The 17,767-nt window shown below is 41.8% G+C and overlaps 1 protein-coding gene across 4 annotated transcripts in view; it reads right to left on the bottom strand.

The window, feature by feature from the left end:
• The window catches only part of HDLBP (high density lipoprotein binding protein), a 783,060-nt gene that overhangs the window by 283,107 nt on the left and 482,186 nt on the right, over positions 1-17,767 (bottom strand). For all 4 annotated transcript variants that reach the window (XM_033958794.1, XM_033958796.1, XM_033958797.1 and 1 more), the window contains exon 21: positions 13,317-13,462. In XM_033958794.1, the coding sequence (XP_033814685.1) occupies positions 13,317-13,462 (146 nt within the window). The remainder of the gene's footprint in view (positions 1-13,316; positions 13,463-17,767) is intronic.

Below are 17,767 nucleotides of genomic sequence, written 5' to 3'. Positions count from 1 at the left end.
TGAGGAGCCAGCTGTCCAGGTAGGGGAATACCTGGAGGCCATGGTTCTTGAGTGCTGCGGCCACCACTACCAGGCACTTGGTGAAGACTCGGGGTGACGAGGTCAGGCCGAAGGGAAGCACTCGATATTGGAAATGAAGATGTCCCACCCTGAATCTGAGGTATTGGCGGGAGACCGGAGGAATGGGAGTGTGGGTGTAGGCCTCCTTGAGATCCAGAGAGCATAACCAGTCGTTCTGCTCGAGAAGGGGGTACAGGGATGTCAGGGTCAACATGCAAAACTTCTCTTTGATCAGAAACTTGTTGAGCACCCTGAGGTCCAAAATGGGTCGCAGATCGCCCGTCTTCTTCGGAACAAGGAAGTACCGGGAGTAAAAACCCTTGTTCTGTTGAGACACAGGAACCGGCTCGACGGCTCCGAGCTGCAGTAGAGCCTGAGCTTCCTGAAGAAGAAAGGCGGTCTGGGTCAAGTTGGAAGGATACTCTCTTGGAGGATGTTCTGGGGGTACTTGATCGAACTGTAGAGAGTATGCTTTGATGAAGGAAAGGACCCAGAGGTCGGTGGTAATAATCGTCCATCGGTGGTAAAAGTGATTGAGACGACCTCCAATTGGTGGAGCAGCTGAGAATGGCAGGAAGACTGAAGTTACATCCTCTGTGAGACAGTCAAAAGGGCTGAGGAGCCTTAGGGACGGAGGATGGCTGAGGCTTCTGCTGCTGTTTTTGGGTATGCTGCCACTTCACAGGCTGTTGGATGGGGGGAGCCTGCTTAGGTGGGTAATACCACTGGTATATTAACGGTGGGCGTGCATCACGAGGAGGAGCAGGCTTAGGCTTCGGACGCAGGATGGATTGGAAGGATTTTTTGTTGTCCGAGAGCTTCTTGGTCGCCACCTCGATGGATTCTTCAAAGAGGTCGGTACCAGCGCATGGAACATTGGCGAACCTGTCCTGGAGATTAGGGTCCATATCGATTGTCCTGAGCCATGCCAGCCGGCGCATAGCCACTGCACATGCTGTAGCCCGAGCCGAGAGCTCAAAGGCATTGTAGGATGACTGCATCAGCTGTAACCGGAGCTGGGACAGCGAGGCCAGAACCTCCTGGTACTCGGATTGTGCCCTAGGGTCCACATAGGGCGAGAACTTCTGGAGTACCGACAGGAAGAACTCGAAATATGTGACGAAATGGAAGTTGTAGTTCAAAACCCTGGATGTCATCATGGAGTTCTGATAAATCCTTCTGCCAAATCAGTCCATGGTCTTGCCCTCTCTACCAGGTGGGACGGCAGCGTAGACCTGGGAGGGGTGAGACCGCTTCAGTAAGGACTCCACCAAGAGGGATTGATGGGAGAGTTGGGAACTATCAAATCCCTTATGGTGCACGTGCGGTACCTGGTATCCAATTTGTCTGGTACAGCGGGGATGGAATAAGGTGTTTCAAGGCATCGCATAAAGGTCTGATCCAGCAACTTATGAAGAGGAAGTTTGAGGGATTCAGCAGGTGGTTGAGGGAGATGCATAATCTCCAGGTATTCCTTGGAGAATTTGGAACCTTTGTCCAGGTCGTCTGCCATTTGTCGTAGGAACGAGGAGAACAACAGCAGGTCAGCCGAAGCCGGGCCTCGAGGCGGGCTCGAGGACGTCGAGGCCTCGGGATCCAATGAGGACGTGGATCGTGGTGGTGATAAAGACCCCATCGTGTCCTTGAGCTCCGGCATAGGAGGAGGGGAAATAGCCGGTGGAGAATACTCGAGGAAAGGCTGCTTCCGATGGGGCGAGGCATGCCTGGACCGGTCGATGAATGCCTCGACCGATGTGAACCGTGCTTGGATATCGGCCCCGATGAACGAGGCGAATGGATCTTTGCTGAGGCCCCCAGGTAGTGGATGGGGCTGGAAGCAGTCGATTGAAGCACAGGTAGATGGCTGGAATCACCCCGGGGTACTCGAACCCCTAAATCGGGTAGATCTGCTCCAATGGAGGCACTTGCAAAGACTCTGCTCCAATGGAGGCACTTGCAAAGACTCTGCTCCTTGCATCGAGTGGATGGGTTCCATTGGAGGAACTCGCAAAGACTCTGCTCCTTGCATCGAGTGAATCGATTCCAATGGAGGCATGGGCAAAGACTCTGCTCCTTGCGAAACATGCACCGAAGCCAGACCAGACATTCGCAGAGACTCTGCTCCCTGTAGAGAGTGTGTGAGGCACTGGAGGCAGCTCGACCTCGCGGGAGGCCTCCCCGTGCCCAGGCTGGATTTGAGAGAGAAGCTTAGGCCCAATGGTGGTGAAGAGCTCAATGAATTGCTTCTCTAACAAGGTCTGGAACGAGGCCGGCAAGGATGGATCCGCATCTGCAATGGGACCGCCTGCACAGGCCTCGTGTTCTTTGGGGGTAGTGTGTGAATGCTTGGGCCTAGAAGCCTTGGGCACTTCTAGCACTACCGGTGGAATAGGCTGCTGTGCTACCTGATCTGAAGAGACTGAGGAAGGCATCGCAGCAGGCGCTGGAGTCAAGGAGAAGAAAAAAGCATTCATCTCTTACAAACAATCAGGGAAGCAGGACTCTAGAGCAGACTACCTGGCCAAATCAAAAGCCGTCAAAACAGCAGTCAGGGAGGCTAAATTCCTCATGGAGGAGTCTCTAGCAAAGAACATCCAGAAGGGAGATAAATCCTTCTTCAGGTATATCAGTGATAGAAGAAAAAACTCAGGCGGGATTGTACGTCTTAGGAAACCAGACGGAGACTATGTGGAAAAGGATTCGGAAAAAGCCCAACTATTAAATGAATACTTCACCCGAGAAGCGCCAGGGCTCGGCCCTCAGCTACAGACAAGGGTTGGCTCAGTTGACCCGTTTAGTAACTTTGAGTTTACGCCCAGCAGAGTCTACGGTGAGCTGTCAAAGCTCAAGGTTAACAAAGCAATGGGGCCGGACAACCTGCACCCCAGGGTGCTTAGGGAGCTGAGTGATCTCTTGGCGGAGCCACTGTCCGCGCTCTTCAACCTCTCCCTTAGTACAGGCAGCGTCCCGTTGGACTGGAGGACGGCTAACGTCATTCCACTCCACAAGAAAGGCTCAAAGATAGAGACAGCAAACTACAGACCAGTGAGTCTAACATTGATAGTGAGCAAACTAATGGAAACTCTAATCAAACACCAATTAGATAAGATCCTGGATGAGGAGAATCTACGGGATCCCCGACAACATGGATTTACTAAGGGGAGATCCTGCCAATCCAACCTGATCAGCTTCTTTGACTGGGTAACGGGGAAGCTGGATATTGGGGAGTCCCTGGACATCGTGTACCTGGACTTTAGCAAAGCATTCGATAGCGTACCACACTGCAGGTTACTGAGCAAGATGAGTTCTATAGGATTAGGTAACACATTGACGAAATGGGTTGGGAGCTGGCTTGGAGGTAGGCTCCAAAGGGTGGTGGTGAACGGCACCCCCTCCGAAATGACGGAGGTGATTAGTGGAGTACCACAGGGCTCAGTCTTGGGCCCAATCCTATTCAACATCTTTATAAGAGACTTGGCAGAAGGGCTTCGAGGTAAAATAACATTATTCGCCGATAACACCAAACTGAGTAATGTAGTGGGCAAATGCACAACAGACGAAGATTCAGTGCCCGACAACATGATGCACGACCTACTCCTACTGGAGCAATGGTCTAGGACATGGCAACTCAACTTCAATGCCAAAAAATGCAAAGTTATGCACCTGGGCAGCCAGAATCCATGCAAGTCTTATACCCTTAATGGCGAGATCCTAGCAAAAACGGTAGCAGAACGAGACTTGGGGGTAATCATCAGTGAGGACATGAAGTCTGCCAATCAAGTGGAGCAGGCTTCGTCCAAGGCAAGACAAATCATTGGCTGCATACGAAGGGGTTTCGTCAGTCGTAAGGCGGAAGTCATTATGCCATTGTATAGATCCATGGTGAGGCCCCACCTGGAATACTGTGTGCAATTCTGGAGGCCGCATTATCGCAAGGATGTGCTGAGACTGGAGTCGGTACAAAGAATGGCCACCCGGATGGTCTCAGGACTCAAGGATCTACCATACGAAAAACGGCTTGACAAATTACAGCTATACTCGCTCGAGGAGCGCAGAGAGAGGGGGGACATGATCGAGACGTTCAAGTATCTTACGGGCCGCATCGAGGCAGAGGAAGATATCTTCTTTTTCAATGGTCCCACGACAACAAGAGGGCATCCGTTGAAAATCAGGGGCGGGAAACTACGAGGTGACACCAGGAAATTCTTTTTCACTGAAAGAGTGGTTGATCGCTGGAATAGTCTTCCACTACAGGTGATTGAGGCCAGCAGCGTGCCTGATTTTAAGGCCAAATGGGATCGGCACATGGGATCTATTCACAGGGCAAAGGTAGGGGAGGGACATTAAGGTGGGCAGACTAGATGGGTCGTGGGCCCTTATCTGCCGTCTATTTCTATGTTTCTATGAATGATGCAGGCTTGATGAGACTCGGCGCTGCAGAGGTGGAAGGCTGAGGAGCAGCGGATGAAGTCGAAGGTGAGGGGCCTTTTGATGACGATTGCTCCGTCAAGGACTCCATGCTGAACAGCGACTCCCACAAGACGCAACGGCGCTTGAAAGCACGTACGGTGAGTGTGGAGCAAGGCCGGCACGATTTCAGAAGGTGTTCAGGCCCGAGACACTGAACACAGCGTCGATGAGGGTCCGTGAGCGAAATCGCGCGCTGGCACTTGGTACACTTTTTAAAACCGGTGATAGGCCGAGACATAGGCTGGAAAAGCTCCGCCACAAGATCGAAACCGCGGGGCTGCGGCCATGTGGCCTGCCCGGTCGAACGGATGGAAGAAATTTTTTTTTTTTTTTAAAACAATAAAGAACGACGAAAATCAGCGATTGAGAGAAAAATAACCCAAAACCGCGGACTTTAGAAGGCACAAGTGAAAAATCTTCACGCAGAGAGTTGAAGACAGACTTCTCGGCTCCGTGGAAAAGTAAGAACTGAGGAGACGCGCCCTGGTCTGGGCGGGAAGGCACTTGTGTATGTGCGGTGCAGGCGACTCGAAACTTCGAGTTTCATCAAGCAAAAATGCTTGCGAGGCGTCCGCATTGGGGCTCCGTTGGATCACGTCACTCATTAGTGAGAATACCTGCCTGCTTGTCTTAGGATAAAGGTAAAATTCATACCCACATTGCGGATGTCTTAAATCAATTTCTGTTTTTTTATAAAGCTTTATATTCTTCTGAGCTATATTCAAATAAAGAAAATGAAGGAAGAGACTTTTTAAATTTAATTAAGGGGCCAAAAATTCCAGAGCATATAAAATAAAAACTTGAAACGACTATATCAGTTACAGTACTCCTGGCAGCATTGAAGTCTCTTAGAGCTGGATCCGCTCCAGGTAGTGATGGTTTTACAGTGGAGTTTTTCAAATCTTTTCAAACTACATTGTTACCTCATCTTTTTAAATTAAACCAATCACAACTGACGAAAGGTCAAATATCAGGTACTATGGCTGAAGCTTTAACAATATGTTCTTATGTAATAGTTTTGCCAGTGCCAAACAGAGATCCCATGTTGGTTTCGAACTACAGGCCTATTTCTTTAATTAATGTGGATGGGAAAATTCTAGCTAAACTATTGGCGCTGAGGTTAGCTAAGGCTCTCCCTTATATGAATGGAATGCACCAAACAGGTTTCGTTGCTCAAAGACATTCTGCAAATAACACCAGATTGGCACTTCATATGCTAAATTTAACAAAAACAATGGATGATCCGGCCTTCTCTGTATCTTTGGATGCAGAGAAGGCCTTTGATCATGTAGAATGGACATTTAATAATAATAATAATAACATAATAACAACAGTTTATATACCACAGGACCGTGAAGTTCTATGCGGTTTACAATAAATTAGAAAGATTTTACAAATTGAATGGAACATTCATAGTTAGAGATTAGTGGTTAACAGTTTACAAGATCAGATTTGGGGGTGGGATTGTGATGGGGTCTATTGTTCAGATTCGTTACCTAGGTATTTCAAGAACAGGTATGTTTTTAGGTGTTTCCTAAATTCACCATAGTAGTTTGTGTGTGAAATTAGTTTTCCAGATCTTTGCCCCATAAGGCTGCTTGATACGATAGAAATTGTTGATGATGTCTTTTAAATTTGCATCCTCTAGCCGGTGGGGGAATGAACTTCAGGTGTGTTCTTCTCTTATGTCTATTGGTTGAGAAGAAGAGGTCAGTTATATATTTAGGGGCTAGACCAGATAGTACCTTGAAGCAGAGACATCCCAGCTTGAACTTCGCAAGTGCCTCCATTGGCAGCCAGTGCAGGAGTCGGTAGGAAGGGGTTATGTGATCGGACTTCTTCAACCCGAAGATCAACCTGACTGCTGCATTTTGTACCAAGCAATGGATTGGTTTGGAATAGGTTCCGGTTTCATTCAAATGATTCAAACTTTGTATAGCTCCCCTTCTGCCAGATTATATATTAATAATACATTCTCGGAGCGTTTTTGTCTGAAGAGGGGAGTTAGACAAGGATGTCCCTTATCTCCTTTGCTTTTTGATATTGTTTTGGAACCCTTGTTGGCTATTCAGCAGGCAAAGGAGATACAGGGAATTCCATATGCAGGTCGAGATTATAAAGTCTCGGCTTCATTTGAAAAATCCTGAATCAACCATTCCTCATTTACTGGAATTGATTGATCGATTTGGTAAATTTTCTGGTTACAAGATAAATTGAAGTAAATCTGAGGTTCTTCCATTGAATGTACATTTTTGTAAAGGCTTTATTTGATCCATTCCCATTCCTTTGGAAGGAAGAGGGAATAAAATATTTGGGTATAATGATTCAAAAAACATTGGAAGACACAATGACAGTAAATGAAAAATCCTTATTGAAAGTCAAAGAAATTACATTACATTACATTACTGATTTCTATTCCGCCTCAACCTTGCAGAAATGTGTGAGCATTGGAATCCATTACATCTTTCTTGGTAGGGGAGAGTCCAAACCATCAAAATGATGATTTTGCCTGTGGTTTGTTACCAAATGAGTATGTTACCAGTTTATTTTCAAAGTTCTTTTTATAAAAAACTAATTGGGATTCTTATAAAATTTATTTGGCTGAGTAAAACTGCTAGAATACCCTTAGTATCTCTGCAAAAAATCACAATTGGTGGAGTGGGGTAAATTTTCCAATTTTTTATAGGTATCACCAAGCCTTTATTTTGTAGGGTATGTATTGGATCATTCCTGAACTTATGGAGCATCTACCGGATTGGCCGATATTAGAGAGTCATCTTATGGCCCCATTACATCTTCACCATTCAAATAGTCGAGTCTAAAATACTCTGGACATTGGTTGCAGGCATATGAACTCTAGATGATGTAATTCAGAATGGGGAAAATTTATTACAATTGGAACAATCTTTCGGCATATCAAAATCTCAAAGTTATAAATGGTTGCAGTTGAAACAGGCCATTCAGAAAGGGTTCTCTGATTGGCATAACTTAAAAAATCAGTATAGCTTGCTGGGCCTATGTTTCCAGACAGATTTGCAAGGGCATCAGGCCGCCAAGTGGTATAAATTAATATCGAAATATTTGAATAAGAAGCCTAAAACAAGTTTAAAAGATATTTGGAGCTTTGAGACAAAGCAGCAGATCTCTGCTACTCAATGGCCATGGATTTGGACTTGGAGAATGAGATGTACAGCATCAGCATCTATGAGACAAATTTGTTTTTTTCTGTTATATAGAATTTTTTTGGACCCCTGTTCGTTTACAAAAGTTAGATAGTTCAAAGTCAAATTGATGCTGGCACCGTCATCTTGAAGTAGGGACACTGGATCACTTGTTTTATTGTCCCTTGATTCTCAATTTTTGGAAGTCTATTTGGGGTAAAATTAATAAGATATTGGAGGCTTCTATTCCACTGTTGTATGACATTGTTTTATTTGGGACTTTATTGCAATCTAAGAGTCCAATTATTCAAAGGAAAACAGACTGCTTCTTATTATGATGGAGGTAGCTATACAGTTAATAACAAGAAATTGGAAGAACTGGGACAGATTGAACTTTAACTTTTGGTGGGAAACTATGTCAATATTATAGATTTGAAAGAATGAATTCTGAACAAATGGGCAATAAAAATATTTAAGGAAACATGGGGTCCATTAGCAGAATTTTTTAAAACTGAGTAATCGAATAAGCCTTTAATTCCTAATTGATTTTTACACAAATCCAGGGAGGGTGAGAGGGAGGGGGTAAATATACTGTGTATCATTATTTGTTTGAATGTACGTGCTGTTTAATGCATTGATTGTATATTCTTTTAACTTTGTATTTGATTTAAAAATTAATAAAGAATTACAAAATGATATATTTATTTGTGCAAGCTGGCCAAGAGATACCGGCAAGGATTGGGTTGTCAGCTGCAGACCAAGGTCTTCTCTATGCAGGCAGAGCTGAAACCAAGGTGAAAGCTCTGAGCATTGAAAACACTGAATAAAAGGTAAAAAACACCAAATAAAATAAGAAAATGAGAGCAGAACAGAAGCACTCCTTCTGGCTCATGTGCAGAAGGGAAAAACTGCAGGTGGACATAGAGCTCCCAGTGAAGTAGAAGGGACACAGAAAAAATCCAGAGTGGATTCCTTCTGCATATGGCTTGCAGATAACCTACTTGCCTAGAATGACACACCTATTGAACAGGAAAAATAGTTATGAGGGATAAAGTTATCGCAATGCAAGCCTACTTCCAAAAAAATTAGAGCAGGAGCAACAACTATGGAAATCAATTAGACTCTCGACGTAATACTGGCCATGCCACTAGGCTACAGAGAGGAATTATATAAAAATAAGATAGCCTTACAAGATTTAGAGTTGGTAAGCCTAAATATACAATTACAGAGGGCAAACCAAATACATTTCGAATTTGGCAATAAAGCTAATGGGAAGTTACCTCAGAAGCCTAAAAACAATTAGCAAGAAATCATATACCCATGATCCACTCAAAGGCAGGGGGTCCCACTAAACAAGATTCAGAAATAATTTCTAGCTTTATATACAACATTATACACCTGTGAAATGAGCCCTACTCTAGCACAGATTACTGACTATTTAGAGAGGGTATCCTGCCTGCTCTGTCAGAGGCAGATTTTCAACAACTGTCTCTTCTTATCACTGAAGAACCATTGCTCACTAGGGTATTTAATTCTATTCAAGTGGAACGTGAACTCTTCCTACTCGTGGCGGCTGGCTGCAGTTACTATCCTGCTAAAACCAGGGAAAGATCCCACTAAATGTGGTTACTATCGCCCGATGTCATTGCTGTTGTCAAGATTTCAAAACTTTTAGCTGTCAAGCTACATTATATATGCTGTCATTGGTACACGAGTATCAGGCAGGATTCATTACAGGCTAGCAAACTTTTGATAATATCCGCTGAGCTTTACATTTGGTCTGCCAAGCAGTCCAGTCTTCCCAAGCCTCCAATTCTCTCTTTGGATACAGAAAAGGCTTCTGACTGGGTCTCCTGGCCCTATATGGTTTGCCTTCTTGAACACTGTTATCAACTAATCTCCACTCTGCAACTTTTCCCTCAATTTGGATACACACCATAGTAGTTCCAGTTCTTAAATCCCCAAAACTTGACCCTTTAAGTTAATAACTATCACCCAATCTCAAATTTACCTTTTCTTCCAAAAATTACAGAGAAAGTTGTTGCTACACAGCTGTCTGATCATTTAGACCCAATTACTGCCCTTCATTCATGCCAAACTGACATTTGGCTCAATCACTCAACAGAACATTCTCTATTAGGTTTCATTCATCTCTTGATTTCTGGTTAACTTGATATGGTTGCAGACTGGCTAACTATGAATAGATTAAAAATTAATTCACAAAAAACATCTACAATGTTTTCAGCTACAAAAAGAAGTTCAGATCTCCCTTGTTTTAGCTTGAAGGGTACTACTTTTCTGTATTCAACATTAATTAAAATTCTTGGCATATTGGGCAAATTTCCAGTGTTTCTTCCTCTTTTTTCAAATTGAGGCAAATTCGCTCTGCCAATCTAGACAGTCAGGAGATATGGGAGTACTAAATATTGCACTCTATCGCAAGGCTGCCCAACTAAATATTCACTGACTGGATGTATAATACAAATAAACCTTGAAGCAGGTGCGAATGTGAGACATTCCTTTATGGGCTTTGCTCTGGCTACAGAGACAAAACATAATGCAATGCACCACAAGCATGAATACGCTCATGAAAGACCCTATCTACATCTGGATGGTAATACAAGCCTTGTTCTTTATGGAGCAACAGATCTTATCCAAAGCGATAATCTTTGCCCCCGGGTCAAATGGATAATGCATACCTCATTACGACCCCTGGGTCAACTGTAGACAGACGATCATATAGTGGCCTTTCCAGACTTAATGGAAATACACAGTCTACATGCTCGGGATCAAATACCACCCAAAAATATATCTGTTGAAGAGCTAACAAGGAATTGATTTCTATCAGAGACTGCACTAGAAAGGGCAATATGATCAGAACAGGCAGAGGCAGTATTTCATGTCTACCAAGCCGTACTTGAAAAATAATCTGCCTATTCTAACTTATACGTCAATATGGGACAAATTTATGAATATAGACACTGGCAGAAAATTTCAATATTTATTAAAGTTGTCTATATTTAGTAGAATAATTGAAAATGAATGCAAGATACTTTACAGATGGTATTGCATGCCTGATAAACTTCATAAGATTCACAAGTCAGGCTATCATGCAGGTGAAAATGTGAAGGCTCCTTTTACCATGTTTGGTGGACATGCCTGACAGTTCAGTTATTCAGTTAGGTACCCAACTGACAAGTCTGTCACACACAGCATTAGCGGGTTCTCTGAGGAAGCCAGGACGGCGAAACGCGTCAGAACCCCGCTGGGTCACTGCTGCAGAGACATTGAAACTAAATCTGTTTACTTATATTAGCTTTTCACAAAACTTTGGACTTTGGACTTTATTTTCACATTATGGAGATTTAAGAATTACTTTTGAATCTATGAAGTTATTTAAAAATCATTTATTCTAACAAGATGGTGCAATGATTGATTCTATGAAAGTTTATAAAAGGGTTTTTCCCTATGCTGAGTTATTTTACTCTACTTTTGGATTCTAAACGCCATTTTTGAAACTGTATTAATAACTATTATTGTTCCTTTTTTGCTGTTTGTGCTACATTTCCTTTGGAACAATATTCAATTTATTCAATTACCCAGTTGTATTATATTAGTTCAGTTATTCTGGCAGAACATACTGGATATCTTGCAATAGATCACCACACCCTCATATCTCTAAGCAGGTGGGGGTAGGAGGTGGCAGCAGCAGCCACCAACCAGGAATACAATTGCCTTACCCTATTAACTAGCCATCAGATCCTGGCTTCAGTCCTCATTGCTGGCTTAATTCTGCAGTTCAACTTGGTTTTCTGGAGCTGTGAACTGGAAGCAAGTCATCACATTTGGCTGCAGCCACTGTTGGCAGTTAACTGTTACACAGCCAAATGTTGGTGGCCAAACGTTCTCATCCAAATGTGGTGTCCCCCTCTCTCCCTCCCTTCCTTCTATATCCCTCCTCCCTCCTGTGTCTTAATGTGCTCCTCTTCGTATCTCCCTCCATTCTGTGTCTGGAGTTTGTGACACCCACTCCCAAGGGTGTATACCTCCCTAGGTTGTGCTCCCTCCTTCCCCTTCTGTGTCCCAACGTGCCCCCTCTTCCTCCCGCCCTCTGTTCTATGTCCGGAGCTTGTGCCCCCTTCCCACAGGCATACCTCTGCTCTGGTCGTCTCCATCTTCCTCCTTACTTGAGCCACAGGTCCTGCACACTGCACGTGGCTGAGCTGGAAGGCTTCCCTCTGACATCAGAGGGAAGGCTTCTGGTTCAGCCGTGTGCAGAATGGAGGATCCAACTCAGTACACAGAACAGAGGGAGGAAGGAAGAGAGCCACAAACTAGGGAGGGAGAGAATGACATCACATTTGGCTACCAATGTTAAGTTGTGGTCAACCATTACAAGGCCAAAATATCCTGCGGTCAACCTTTACACAGCCAAATGTTACCGTGATGTCACCGACTGGAAGAAAGCATACTACTGGCATAACTAATGCATGCCGGAGTATGTGGTGAAATCAGTTAGTTTAGCAGGATTCAAAAAAGATTTGGATAATTTCCTAAAAGAGAAGTCCATAAGCCATTATTGAGAAGGCTTGGGGAAATCCACTGCTTATTCCTAGAATAAGCAGCATAAAATCTGTTTTACTACTTGGGATCTGATTTGGCCAGTGTTGGAAACAGGATGCTGGACTTGGACCTTCGGTCTATCCCAGTTTGACAATTCTTGTGTTATGTTCATACTCATGACATTTTTACATTCTGTGCTTCATGCCCTCAGTCTAGAATGCAACTATGGTGCTACTGGCTACTGAGATTTGTGAAACACAGATGGTGTTGCATGAGTATAAGGAGAAGTGCCACATAGGTTAGGGCAGCAGGAATAGACAAAAAATGAAGTTGAACCTGGACTCTGGGAGAAAGAATCAAAGTGACAGGGAGTAAGGAGCCTGATCTTGAGGAGACAGGAGTGGGTAAGCTGCATCTTTAAGGAAAAGTAAGCAAATATTCTGACAATGAGCTAAATACTCATGTACAAGTATAGAAATCAAACTAAGCTTATTAACAAAAAATATTTTAAAAGCATGAATACTGAGGATTATGAAGGAGGACCAATAACATGTATTAGACAAGCTGCTTAAGGCTTGTGGTATGGTCAGGCTGAAAAGGAGAGAGTGATTAGGAAAGATTACTGGGAAGGTGAGAAGAGGGGCAGTAGTTAGCTCTTGGCTTGGTGGGCAAGGGGAAGTATTTTAATTATGATTTAGATTGTAAGCCGCCTTGAAGGTTCTCTCTAGGGTAGGATAGAAAATTTTAAATAAACTTGCAAGTATAAATGGATAAAGCTTAAATTGCATTTCTATGGGAGAAGCAGTTCCAGCTTCTGAAACATACAGTAGAAATACACAGTCAAACAAAGTAATTAGGAATTGCTCCTTTCAAACTGCCTGCATGTCTCCTAAAACCACCCCTCTATTACTATATCATCACTTACAACATCCCCAAACTATTGCTAACATGTACACACACACACAAACCTTTTGCCCACATATGAATAATTTTAACAAATTTTATAAAAATAGAGAGGGTAGGTTCCTCACTTGATATTACAGTCACAGAAGAGAGCCATACCTGAAGTGCCTCCTTCGCAGCTTCACATTTCTCCTTGCGTCCTGAAATAATGATGATATCACACTTCTTTGGAGAGTCAGTCTCGGTTTCCTTTACTTCTCTACTTTCCTCACCATTCTCCTGTACTGCCAGTTCAGCACGGGAAGCTAAAAGGAAAAAAAAACATCACAGCTGTGATGCTTCATATTACCAGGTTTCCAAGTTTCCAAGTTTATTAGTTTTTAATATCCCGATCATAAAACAAATATCTGACCGGTTAACAATAAAATTTAAAAGAGAGAAAAAATTAGAAAGAAATAATAGAAAGTGCACAAAAGTAAATGAAGTGAACGTAAATGACGTAAACTGACAAACTGGAAAGTGAGGATAAATGGGGGGAAGGGAAAAGTTACATAATTTAGAAGAAATGAGATAGAGGGGGAAGGATAGAACGAGAAGGGTAAGGGTGCATGGTTGATGAGGATAAGGCTGAGAAAAATATATTTAAAAAAAAAAAAGTTTAGATTATGATTTATCAAAGGCATCTTGAAATAGGAAAGTTTTAAGCTTAGTCTTGAATTTGGGTAATTGAAGTTCGTCGCGGAGAAATTGAGGAAGAGAATTCCATAATGTGGGTGCAGTTATTGCAAAGTTGGTTTTACGAGTATAATAGGATTCTTTTAAGGATGGAATGAAAATAAGTTTTTGGTCGGTTGATCTTAGAGAACGGGGGGAACTTTGAGGTATTAGTAATTTGTCAAGAAATAAAGGCAAATGAGAAAGTTTGATTTTGAAGGAGAGCAGGATAATTTTATAGATAATGCGGTGGGTGATAGGGAGCCAATGAGCCTCTTTGAGAAGAGGGGTGACGTGTTCGAATTTACCTTTTTTGTAAACAAGTTTTATTGCCGTATTTGGTATAAGTTGTAGACGTCGAAGTTCTTTTTGGGATAGTCCATTAAAAAGAGAGTTACAGTAGTCTAAGTGGGAAATAACTAGGGAGTGAATAAGGATATTAATTGAGTCTGTATCTAAAATAGAAGTGAGTGAACGAATGATACGTAATTTAAAGAAGCAAATTTTTACGACTGAACTTATGTGATCACGGAATGTAAGCTCTCTATCAAAGATAACACCTAGTAATTTTACTTTGGTAACCATTTGTAGTGGTAAGGATTTGATAGAAATTGGTCCTAATAATGATTCAGATGTTTTAATGGGAAGAAGGAGACCGCAGGATTTATCAATATTGAGTGAAAGTTTATTTGAGAAGAGCCAGTCACTTATAGTATCTAATTTATTGTTTAAATCTTTTATATCTGAGATGTTTGATGTGTTGATTGGATGAAGAAGTTGTATATCGTCTGCATAGGCGAAAGTTGTGAATCCTATTGATTGGGCTAAAGAGAGAAGGGGGGATAGAAAGATATTAAACAATAACGGAGATAGAATGGAACCTTGAGGCACTCCGAAAGTTTGTGATACCATGGAAGAAGTTTGGTTTTTTACATGAACTTTGGAACTGCGTTCGTGAAAGTAAGATATAAACCAAGTGAGAGCGTGACCTGTAATACCGCAATCTTTTAGTCTAGATAAAAGAAGAGAGTGGTCTATGGTATCAAAGGCTGCGGATAAGTCGAGGGAAATTAGTATGACAGATTTGAGGTGGTCATGATAGTATTGGATAAAAGTGATTAAAGGATAAAAGGTCAAAAGTGATTGGCTGCATTAGGATTTTTATCAAGATGTGTGGCTGAAAATCATATATGGCACTGAATTCATGCCTGTTCTCATTATTCATGGTACTAAGATTCCCAGAAAAGTCCTTGAACTGTGAAATTGCACACAACGAAACACTACGTCTGAGAAAATAGAGGTTAGGTTCCAGCAGTTCATTTTGCACTGCAAAACCACATGACGTGAATAATGGATCCTATAGGAAAAATAGGATTAGATTCCTGCACGGGACAGCATTTGACAGAAACCATAGTAGAACATTTAGAATGTTGCAAACATTTTTATTTGCAGTATTGCTTATGGAAGTAATATTCTTAAATAAAATAACTGTACAGAATAATAGTAAAAAATAAATGTATAGTATTGCACAACCATAGTAAGCAATTTATCTGCTCATCAACCAATGCAATACACCATGGTTTTTCTCACCATTTGAAGTACAGTAACACGGTTAAACAAAACATTTCACACAATGCAAAAAAAATAGAGTAATGTACTATATAGTATTGCACCACCATAGTAAGCGATTAGTCTTCTCATTAACTCAAGCAATACACCATGGTTTACTCACCACTAGAAATACAGTAACGCTGTTAAACAAAAATAACTGCACACGACAGTACTGAAAAATAAATATGTAGCCATGCTAGGACATGTTATTGGACTTTCTAAAAGGGGCTCTTAGTTTGCACTCACCATTAGAACATAAAAACTGTTCAGGATGCTACAGCGCAGACTGGGAAACAGACATATATAAAGAGATGATATATTCTGGGAATAAGGGTTGTTGGGGAAGTTGTTCAAGCTTTCTCAGACTGTGCAAGGTAGATCAATCCTCGGGGATCACTTGAACTTCAGAGCAGGGGCAAGGGTTGGGTGCCTCTGCTTTTTTTTTTTTTTTTTTCAAAATTCTTTATTCATTTTTAAACTTTCAATAAGTGCGGCAAAATACAATCATATACACTTTAACATCACTTATTAACCCATCAAAAATTAAATCACATCAATATCATCCCTCCCTCCTTTATATCCATCAAAAATCTTTAACCCAAAATAACATTAAAATAACCCCATCCTCCCCTCCACCCAGGACGTTTATATAAATTCTTTATTCATTTTTACACTTTCAACAAGTGATTTATAAAATAATCATATACACCTTTAATAACACTTGTAAAACATATTTATATTGAATCATAAAATAATTTCTCCCTCTATCTCTTCCCTCATATAAACATCCTAGTTTCATATACCTTTAAAAATTAAGCCCACCCTCCTACCACCCTATACTTCAATAATTAAAGGGGAAGAAATAAATTCTTAGTTATAATCAATCTTTACAATAATTTGTTAATGGCTCCCAAACATCATTAAACTTTTTATAATGTTCCTGCTGAATAGCTAATATTCTTTCCATTTTAAAAATATGGCACAATGAATTCCACCAAAAACTATAACTTAATCTATCATAATTTTTCCAATTTTTTGTAATATGTTGAATGGCAACTCCTGTCATTATGAGTAAAAGTTTATTGTTTTTTGAGGATATTTGGCTCTTTGCCCTCATTGATGTACCAAATAAGATTGAATCATATGAAAGAACAACCGGATTCTCCAGTAAGTTATTAACTTGACTCCAAATAGATTTCCAAAAGCTATGTATTAGAGGACAAAATAACAATAAATGATCCAATGTACCAGCTTCAAGATGACAGTGCTTTTTAAACCAGAAGTGGGTAGCAGGTCATACGTCTCTCATCTGTCAGGGGTTTGGATAAATGGTTAGTCTCGTGGAATGTGGGCGGTATCACTTCTCTTGTTAAGAGGACTAAGATTTTGCAGGCTCTAAAAAGGCATTCCACCGCTATAGCATGTTTACAAGAAACCATGCCAAATATTTGAAATTACTTTGGGACTGGGTTTATTTTTCTTCCTCTAGTTGGAAGTGGCAGTTTTGGTTCACAAATCAACCCCTTGCAAAGTGGAGCCCCTGCTGACAGATGTTGATGGGTGCTATCTAGCTTTGAACCTTTGGTATCGTGGTCAAGAGTTTGTGTTACTTGTCGTTTATGGTCCTAATAATACTGATGCCTGTTTCTTTCGCTGTCTCCTGTCGTTACTGGCTTCTCATCAGGACAAGGCGTTAATAATAGTGGGGGATATGAACTTAGTGATGGATCCCTTAATGGATAGATCATAGAATACTTCGGGTGATGGGTCATCTAATCACGTGCTGCCTTACTTTGTCTCTGAGTTACAATTAGTTGATACTTGGCGATCTCTTCACCTGACAGAAAAGGATTATACTCACATCTCCCGAGCACATAATAATAATAATAATAACAACAGTGTATATACCACAGGACCGTGAAGTTCTATGCGGTTTGCAATGATTTGAAATGTTACAGATTGAATGGAATAAACAAAGTACAGACTTAGTGATTGATAGTTCTAGCACCTAGTTCATGGCACCTATTCTTGCTTAGACTACATTTTTATTAGTTCCTCTTCCTTTGAGCTGGTGGCTTCTGCACAGATTGGTCCAGAAGAGGTTTCTGATCATAGCTTGATTTGGATAGACTCTAATCTTAGGCCTAGTTCTCAGAGCTCCCGTGATTGGTGTTTCCCATCCTACTTATACAAGGATCCTGAGTTTCAGGACTTTCTCCATAAGAAGTGGAAAGCTTATGCCCAATTTAATGCCCCACATGAGGCTCAGGGGGAGGTGATAGCCT

This window comes from Geotrypetes seraphini, chromosome 9 (assembly GCF_902459505.1).
Source record: "Geotrypetes seraphini chromosome 9, aGeoSer1.1, whole genome shotgun sequence".
Lineage (NCBI taxonomy): Eukaryota > Metazoa > Chordata > Amphibia > Gymnophiona > Dermophiidae > Geotrypetes > Geotrypetes seraphini.
This window is presented reverse-complemented; position numbering and strand designations above follow the sequence as displayed.